This window comes from Desmodus rotundus, chromosome 6, assembly GCF_022682495.2.
Source record: "Desmodus rotundus isolate HL8 chromosome 6, HLdesRot8A.1, whole genome shotgun sequence".
NCBI lineage: Eukaryota > Metazoa > Chordata > Mammalia > Chiroptera > Phyllostomidae > Desmodus > Desmodus rotundus.
This window is the reverse complement of record NC_071392.1, coordinates 400,430-409,906: the sequence shown is the minus strand read 5'-3', so window position 1 is coordinate 409,906 and position 9,477 is coordinate 400,430. Positions and strand designations below refer to the sequence as shown.

Here is a 9,477-nt window from a genome sequence, read left to right as displayed (position 1 = left end):
TGTCTTTGAAATGAAATGAGAGGTTGTGGGCAGAGGGGAGACACCCGGGGAAGTGGAGGCAAGGCTGCTGGCCTGGACTGCCTCAGCAGAGTGGACCTCAGCGGTGAGCTCGTGGTGCTCAGGCTTGCCCTGACTGTGGGCTGGGCGTGTGGGTGCACAAGTGGTCGCTTAGCCACTCGGGGTTGTGTGTGAGGGTTTAAGTCCCAGGACCCTAAGTTTAACCACACTCCCTTCATGCCGTCTGCTCTGGAAAACAATGCCGTTAACTTTATTTCATGGTCTTGTCTACCTGGCCTGCAGAACTAAGTTCTTTCATGTTTTTCTTATGTCCTATACAACTCCATATTTATACCTATTTTTACTTATAAGGACATAGCAATTTAGACTTACAGGCATTATCACTCAATATTTTTGAAGTTCTACGCGTTCCACGCTTCTAATTCTGGATGGCTGTGTTAACAGCCCTTTGAGGGGAAATGCCATAACTGATATACCCTCATTTTTTTGGATGTTTATTTTAAAAAGTAGGATCTTTTAAAATACATGATGCATTTATTTTTAGGGGGGGGAAAGGGAGAGCAGCATTGATCAGTTGCCATTCATAGGTGCCTCGACTGGGAATTGAACTGGTGACATTTCACTTTGCTGGATGAGGCCCAACCAGCTGAGCCGCACCAGTCAGGGCAGTATACTTAAAATTGTTTCCAGTTTTCTTCCTGTTACAGTAAACAGGAAATTGGAATCAACTGGCTGTGTGGGCCACTGGCCTGAGGCTCTGGGGGAAGGGCACACACATGTCTGCTTTGTGGCTGGTACTAGGAGTTCAGCCAGTAAAGCCAGTCTGGCCAGTGGAAGGACTGGAACTTCCAGGCAAGAGCTGAAGCTGGCTTCTACCGTCCGCTAGTGGTGGATGCCACTGCATCTTAAGTCAACTGGTCGGGCAGTTTGTGGCAGGGAGGGGAGTGAGTGCAAACGTGGGACTGCATCACACCCCTGAGGGGGCAGGTGGACACTTCCGTACTGCTGAGTGGTCTTCAGACACATTACAGCCTAAAAGTTTTTTCAGTTTGGCTTCATCCATGGGATTGTAGTGACCCCATTCCCCACTGCATACAACCCTGATTCCCTTGCTGAAATTGTTTCTTAGGCCGCATAATATCCCTACCAAATGGCCTGTACCTCTGTACCACAAAAAAATGATTAAAAGGGTTGGGGGAGCCAATCTGATGCCCTGTCATCCTGGCCGGGTCCCAGGCTCTCACTGGGACTGCAGGCCCCATGTCCATCTTTGGTCACTAGGTCCCAGTGTCACTTGACCCATGGTGCATGAACTGCTCTCCGTTCTCACCCTCACCTCTGGCCGTCTTACTGGGCCCACATCAGAGTTGACGCAAAGGGCCATCTGGGAAACAACAAAGATTCCTAAGCAACACCCAGGTCCAGGCTAATGAAGCAGGTTCATGTGGTTGCAGGATGATGGCCCTCCAGTGATGCCTGTGTCCTAATCCCTAAGACCTGTGACTTTCACCTAACAAGGCAAAGGGGACTTCAAGCTGCTAACAGTTGATTTTAAAGAGTAGCTCATCCTGGATTATCTGGGTGTGTCCAGTGTCCTCATGAGTTTCCTGAGAAGTTGGAGGAGGGAGGCAAAGGAAGGTCACAGTGAAACAATGTGAAGACTCAACCACCTTTGCTGGCTTTAAGATGGATGGAGGAAGGGGGCTACTGGCCAGGCTGGAAAAGGCCGGACAGGAATTGTCCCTCTAGTCTCCCAAAGGGAAGGCAGCCCTGCCAACAGCTTGGTTTCAACCCCATGAGACCTTGTCAGACTTCTGACCTATATAGTACCAGTAATAAGTTGGTACTGTTTTAAGGCACTAAGCTCACAGTAATTCTTTCAGCAGCAATAGCAAACTAATACAGGTGGAAACCAAGAATCCTCATTTTCTTTCAATCCTCACCGGAGGATGTGTTTATTGATTTTTTGAGAGAAAGGATAAGAGGGAGAGAGAAACATCGATGTGACAGAAACATGGATTGGTTGCTTCCCGCACGTGCCCGGGGCGCCCGGGGATCAAACCCACAACCCTTTGGTGTAGGAGAGGACACTCCAACCACCACCTGGGGTAACAATCCTCATCCTTATTTTAACCAAGCCATGCAGGTAACTGATAGGCAGCCAGGTTAGGGGACCCCAGGCACACCTACCTTCCTTTCTGTCTCATGTTACACATTCTTCCAACCCTCGTCCTGACACAGTCCAATTGCTGTGGTCTTTCCTTGGAATGTCTGTGGCCCTGAATCTCAGCCAGCCTCTCGGTGGTCTCTACCACATCCCGCCACACCCACTGTCAGTTGCGTTCTACTCAGAAAGCTGTTGTCCCCGCTCATGTTCCTGTGTTCCCACCACTGCTACAGGCCCTGGAACACCTCTGCGGGGAACTCTTCCTGATCGCAGCAGGTGGAACAGCGCGCGCTCACACAGACCTGGACAGCGCCCCGGACATCAGGGCAGGCGAGGGTGCTCCCAAGAAGCTACCACGGGCCGCACTCCTGCTCTTAGGGAGCCACGCTCAACGGGGCTCAAAGACTAGGGCGAGAATCAAAGATGCGCTAACCAAAGTAAGCCGAAACCTACAACTGTTTACTTGCGAGCTATCCGCCCCGTGGGGCGGCGAAGGAGAGCACAGAGGGACCACACCCGCGTCCACGCAGCTCACACACGCCGCAGGAAGACCCAACCCAGCAAGCGTTAGGAGGCGGTGTCAGAGGGCGAAAGGGGAGCCGTGGGGGTCCCAGGCGACCCTCAGCCTCCTACCGCCTCTCCTCGGAATGCCGGGCCTCGCGCGCCACCGCAGCCGCGGCGCTCCGCCGGAACACCGGAAGCCTAGACTCCAGCACTTCCGGGAGTGATGGCTCCTCCGACGCTCATTGGTTGTTGCTTTGGCCCGCCCAGGCGTCGCACTCTTTTCTTGCTACGCGTGCGCGCTGTCACTACGGAGCTCCAGCATGGCGGAGTCCGAGCAGCTGGGCTTCGAACATATGGGTCTAGACCCCCGGCTGCTGCAGGTACCGCGGGGACTAAGAATCAGGGCCAGGGGGCGGGGGCCGGGGGAGGGGCGCGGCGGGCTGAGAAGCGGGGCCGGCCTGGCTGGGGGCCTCTGCAGAGCTGCGCGCCGCCTGAGCCGTCTCTCGTCTCTCTTAGGCCGTCACCGACCTGGGCTGGTCACGGCCCACGCTGATCCAGGAAAAGGCCATCCCGCTGGCCCTGGAGGGGAAGGACCTCCTGGCGCGGGCCCGCACTGGCTCTGGGAAGACGGCTGCCTATGCCATTCCGATGCTGCAGCTGCTGCTCCACAGGAAGGCGGTGGGTCACGGTAGGGGCCATTAGGCAGGAAGGGAGATGCAGGTGTCTGAGTGCTCGTCGTGCCCTCTTGGAAAGGCGTGTGGTTGTCATCGTTCTTTCTCAAGAACCAGGCTTTCTTGTGGCTTCTTAAACCTGTGAGGGATGGCCCGAGAGAGCCTGGTGCTGTCGTGGCTGACGTTCTGGGCTGGACTTCAGGTCACCTGGATCTTAGTTCAAGCTCTGCCACTGCCACTCTGTGTAATCTTAAGTAAATCTTCTTTCTGCTGTAAAAATTACTGCCCCCACTCCTTATAGGCTATGATGAAACACCAATTGCATGATCGGTGCATTTTAAATAACACGATAACCCTGAAGTAAGTGAGTGTTTGAGGGTCAGCCCTGGGAAAGAGCCCTCTCGTTCCACATCTTGAGGTGCAGAGAAGTAAGCACTGAGTCGTTTGGAAGTCACAGCATTTGGGTCAGATTGCCTGGAAGAGTTAGAGAAAGCACCAGGTAGCCACAGTGATGGGAACGGACTGTCTGAATTCTTCAATTTGTGCTCTTGCAGACGGGCCCTGCAGTGGAGCAGGCTGTGCGTGGCCTTGTCCTCGTGCCTACCAAGGAACTGGCTCGGCAGGCCCAGTCCATGATTCAGCAGCTGGCTGCCTACTGTGCCCGAGACATCCGGGTAGCCAACGTCTCGGCCGCAGAAGACTCAGCCTCTCAAAGGTGGGGGAAAGAACCAGGGCTGTGGGGGAATTAAGCTGCACAGAGATGTGGGATTGCGTTTGCGTGCAGCCGGGAAGGGGGCTGGTCCTGAGAGAGGTCCCAGGTGGACCTCCTCCCAACACTGAGGTGTTGCCCGCCTCCAGAGCTGTGCTGATGGAGAAGCCCGACGTAGTGGTAGGGACCCCTTCTCGCATATTAAACCACCTGCAGCAAGATAGCTTGAAGCTGCGGGACTCCCTGGAGCTGCTGGTGATGGATGAGGCTGATCTTCTTTTCTCCTTTGGCTTCGAGGAAGAGCTCAAGAGTCTTCTCTGGTGAGGAAGAGGCGTGTGGGGGCTGTGAGTCGTCACCAGGGTTTTGGGCAGGGGGCCAGAAGCTGCCACAATTAGAGGCCCATGGAGCAGGAGTCTGATGGAGCTCTGTTTTGTTTTAGTCACTTGCCCCGGATTTATCAGGCTTTTCTGATGTCAGCTACTTTTAACGAAGACGTACAGACACTCAAGGAGCTGGTGCTGCATAACCCGGTGAGTGTCCTCTGCAAGCATCTGGAGCAGCTGACATGTGACTCTCTGAGGACCTGATCCTCCCTGCTCCCTGCTCAGGGGTGCTTGAGGGAGGCATTTGTTACTGGTTTAGCCTTCTGGTTTTATAGCATTACGAGCCAGTAGTCACCAACACCTCCCTCCCTTTAAATCTACAGTCACTGTACAGTTCTAGAGGTCCCTTAGGTGTTTAGGTGATAGTTCACCTAAAGGCCTGAGCAGGGACCCCAAGGGGCAGAAAGGCTGCCTTTAGAAGCAGGTGAAAGTTTTCTGCTTTTTGACCTCTGCTTTTCAGAAAGGCTGCTGCTGTAGGGTGTCCCTCCTCACTCCAGTCGTTTATCTGTGTTTCTCTGTGTTCTGTTCCCGAAATGCTTTGCATGTAATTTTATGTTCTTCATACCCTACAATTATTAGGGGCCTTTGACTCCTTACACCAGCTGGAGGGGACACGTGGTGCCCTGAACTAGCACATTCACACTGTGGTTGGTAAGCCAGTGCCTTGCGATAGTGTTTGTCTCCTCTTTCCTGACCACAGGCCTGTCCCCCCAGGTCACTCTCAAGTTGCAAGAATCCCAGCTGCCAGGGCCAGAGCAGCTACAGCAGTTTCAGGTGGTCTGTGACATGGAGGAAGACAAGTTTCTGTTGTTATATGCCCTGCTCAAGCTCTCATTGATTCGGGGCAAGTCCCTGCTTTTCGTCAACACTCTGGAGAGGAGTTACCGGCTGCGCCTGTTCCTGGAGCAGTTCAGCATCCCTGCCTGCGTACTCAACGGGGAGCTCCCCCTGCGCTCCAGGTGTGCTCTGGCTGATGCCTCAGCTGAAACACGTCGCAGATGGGTCTGGATAGGGGAGATGCAGTTGATGTTCCTGTTTCTTAAGCGCTTAGAGGCCAGGATTTGGGCTTAATCGATAGTGACTTTGTTACAGACTCTGAGGGACCACCTATTGCTTTGCTTTCAGCTGAGAGGTTGAGTCATTAAGATAAAGAAGAGTTTAAGAAGAGGGAGAGCCAGAGGATGGTGGTCACAGTGGTGCTGGGGTGGATGAGCTCTTGGGGTTGACCCTCCCCTCTTGTCCCGTAGGTGCCACATCATCTCTCAGTTCAACCAAGGCTTCTACGACTGTGTCATAGCGACTGATGCCGAAGTTCTGGGGGCCCCGGTCAAAGGCAAGCATCGGGGCACAGGGCCCAAGGGGGACAGGTGAGCCCATGCTTCTGTCCTCTCACATCTCCCCAGAGAGACAAACCGGGGTGCTAGAGTGGGGAGCCAGGTCTCACTGCCAGCATAGCCCACAGAGCCCCTGCTCGGCTGCTGGGCCCAGAGAAGGGTAGTGAAGGGCGCCCGTGGTCCTTGGTGGCACGAGGGGCCGGGCCACCTGGGTTGTTGGGGCACTGGCTGGCGCGGAGAGAAGGCCCAGCCTGCTCTGAGTGCAGTTGTGACTTGTGGGGAGGGTGTTTCTGAGGGGCAAAGGGAGCCTGCAGTCTGTCTGCCTGGTGGGGTTCTCAGATCACTGCGTGGGGCAGTTAGTTCCACTGATGCTCCAGAGCCAAGGTCGGGGCTGTGGTGTAGCCGCCCTGCTGCCCTGCTCCTGGACCAGTTCTGAAGGTCGAGTCCTACCCTCTCAGGTCCTGTGGCTCCACACAGGCTTTGTTTGGAGACTCTGTGGATGCAATGGGCATGAGAACGTGGCTCAGGGAGCACGGGGGTGAGCCTGTCATGGTGTTCCCTGCAGGGCCTCTGACCCAGAGGCAGGTGTGGCTCGCGGCATAGACTTCCACCACGTGTCTGCTGTGCTCAACTTTGACCTCCCCCCCAGCCCTGAGGCCTACATTCACCGTGCTGGCAGGTATGGGGGCTGGGCGTGGTGGGCTGGGCACCAGGAGTGTGGGCTCCCCTAGGATACAGGACAGAAGTTTGAGCGGGGCTGTCTCTCCTTGCAGGACAGCACGTGCTAACAACCCAGGCATAGTGTTGACCTTCGTGCTTCCAACAGAGCAGTCCCAGCTGGGCAAGATCGAGGAGCTTCTTGATGGAGGTAAGAGCCAGGGCCAGGGTTTGCCCAGGACGCCACAGAGCCGGGACAGTAGTGTGACAAGCCACCACCTACCTGCCCGGCCCTGCTTGCCCCAGGTCCCTTGCTCCATCCCCACCCAGCCCTCCATAGCAGGCACTGCCCCTATCACAGATGAGCAAGCCCAGGTCCAGTGACAGAAGGGCCAGGGGCAGGGAAGGGGGTTTGGGAGATGGTACCAAGGCTGGTGGTGTCTCAGGAGGCAGCCCTGGGAGAGGGCACTGTCTTGGGTAGCCAGGCCATGTCCCAGGTTCTGAGAAAGAGATGGTGGAGGAGGGGTGGGCACGTGGCCCACCAAGGACATTAAGGCTGCGGGGTCCAGAGTGGCCTTGGGGAATGAGGGTGGGGGGCTGGGCAGGTCCTGAGTATGAGGGGTGTGGTGGGCACCAGGGACACAGGGGCCCTGGCTGTAGCACCTGGGGAACCATCGCACCTGCTGATGAGACCCAGGTCCCTCGCTGCATGTGCACGTCGCGTTGCGGGGAGCCAGTGCCAGCCTGCGTGACATGTGATGCTGCCTCATGGGGCAGGGGGGCATGGGCAGCTCACTGCCACTTCTCCACAGAGACCGGGGCCCCCGCCCTACTTCCCTACCAGTTCCACATGGAGGAGATCGAAGGCTTCCGATACCGCTGCAGGGTGAGTGGGCTGGGGCGTGGTGGGTTCCTGGGGAAGGGGGACCCTGGCTACCCCAGCACCCTGACCCTCCGTGTCCACCCAGGACGCCATGCGCTCCGTGACTAAGCAGGCCATCCGAGAGGCGAGGCTGAAGGAGATCAAGGAGGAGCTTCTGCACTCTGAGAAGCTGAAGGTGAGGGCACCGAGCCCAGGCTGAGGCCTTGGTGGTGGGTGGGACGCGGGGAGCCGACTGTTTGGCTGGAGGTGACTCCGTGGACGACAGCGGCCCTGTCTGTCACGATGACGGAGTCTCTGAATGTGCACGGTACGCGTGTGCCCGAGCTAGTCCCAGTGTTGTGTCCAGAAGCGGGAACACTTGGATGCCTCCCACAGGGAGGGGCTGAGCAAAGTGGGGAGCACTGCACAGACCAGGAGGAGGTGCTGCGTGTGTGTCAGTGCGAGGACAGCCTGGGGTGGCACCACTGGACAAGGGTGTGCTGTGCTGTTGTGTGTCACTGAGCGCTTCGCAGAAAAGGCAGTGAGTGTGGTGGGGGAGGTGAGGTCCCAACAGCTGCTGTGTGTAGGAGGGGACCAGGGGACGGCACAGGTGGTGGGAAACCCCCACTTTGTAAACTCCATGCCTGAGCTGCCTACCGGGAACCCTGTGACCCCACACACGGGCACGCCCTGCAGCGCTCTCCCCTCCCCCACAGACGTACTTTGAAGACAACCCCAGGGACCTCCAGCTGCTGCGGCACGACCTGCCTTTGCACCCCGCTGTGGTGAAGCCTCACCTGGGCCACGTGCCCGACTACCTGGGTGAGTGGGCGCTGGGCTGCCGGGACCTCAGAGCCCGGCGGCAGCGTGTGCACAGACACAGGCAGACCCATTCACCGCACGTCCCCACTGCGTGTCACTCTGCGTGGGGACAGGCGGCACAAGGGGCTCTGAGAGCGTCCCATCTGTGTCATGTCAGAGCAAAGTCATTTGCCAGCAGCGTGTGGCTGGCAGGCTGGAGCATCAGGCTATTGCTCTGAGGCCTCGGCCACGTGGCCTGGCCAGATGGGGCTGTGCCCTCACCGAGGGCAGGTGCGGGTGAGGCCAAGTCTCCTGCTGCAGGCGGGAATGACGGAGCTGACAGGTGAGGGGAGGATGTGTGGGGAGAGGCTAGCAGTTTGGGGTGCATTTATAGTAATGTGCCACACGTGGGAAGATCACAGATTTTTTTCTGTGTCAGCAGCATTTTCTTATTCAGAAACACACCTTCATTTTTTTCTGTTACGTGATGATTGCAGCAGGCTCCATGGTAACAAATAGCATTGCGGGCACTTGAACTTGGACTAGAGTGTGGCTCTGGGTCACAATGGGAGAGAGCCCGCTCGAGGGCCTGGAGGGTGTGTGAGTGCAGAGGGGGGTGGCCAGGGACTAGGTGGCAGCTGCTGAGGCCTCTTGTCTCTTGCAGTCCCTCCTGCTCTTCGCGGCCTGGTTCGCCCTCACAAGAAGCGGAAGAAGGTGTCCTCTAAGAAGGTCAAGGTGTGTTCCCTGATCACTGCAGTATGCATGCTTTGGAGGAGAGTGGCCCCATCAACTGGCTCTAAACTCCTGGCTCCCAGGTCAAAGTCATGGGGGCTGGGACTCCCTCAACTCCCATATGTGTCTCCAGGAGCAAAGGAGGACCAGCTTTCTGTTCCTACTGCCCTCTACTCCCCTCCTGGCTGCAGGAGGGAGGTGGGCTGGAGGCTGCCGGATGTGGTGACCACGGCAGCATCTGTCCTGGGCTCTTGGGCTGCCGGGCCCTGAAGTGGCGGCACTACCCATTACTCAGAGTCTGTCTTGGTTTGGGCATTTGGACGTCCAACTCCCCCTGCTGACCTGTGACCTCCCCCCACAGAAGGCGAAGGCCCAGAACCCACTGCGCAGCTTCAAGCACAGAGGAGAGAAGCGCAGACCCACGATGGGGCCCTCCTGAGTCTGTCCAGGCAGCCTGCGAGTCTTCCCAGGCCCCCGGGGCCGAGCACGGTGGGGAGAGGGCGTCCCCTCAGACAGACTGGATTCCTGCCCTGGAGGGACACCCTGGGTCCCAGGCAGGCGGACTGTGGCCTCCAGGCCGGTGGCGCTTCCAGGCCAGCATTTGTGCCTTACAGACAATAAAGGTTCTAGCTGCCTTGG

The 9,477-nt window shown here is 57.1% G+C and overlaps 1 protein-coding gene across 1 annotated transcript; it reads left to right on the top strand.

The window, feature by feature from the left end:
- The first annotated feature begins 2,943 nt into the window (after nt 1–2,943).
- DDX56 (DEAD-box helicase 56) lies at nt 2,944–9,477 on the top strand. The gene is made up of 14 exons (XM_053927142.1): nt 2,944–3,069; nt 3,206–3,367; nt 3,915–4,075; nt 4,219–4,389; nt 4,509–4,599; nt 5,167–5,411; nt 5,700–5,819; nt 6,352–6,465; nt 6,560–6,654; nt 7,256–7,329; nt 7,412–7,501; nt 8,022–8,127; nt 8,771–8,841; nt 9,200–9,477. Exons 1-14 carry the CDS (start codon nt 3,010–3,012, stop codon nt 9,275–9,277), a joined length of 1,638 nt encoding a protein of 545 aa, XP_053783117.1. The 5' UTR covers nt 2,944–3,009; the 3' UTR covers nt 9,278–9,477.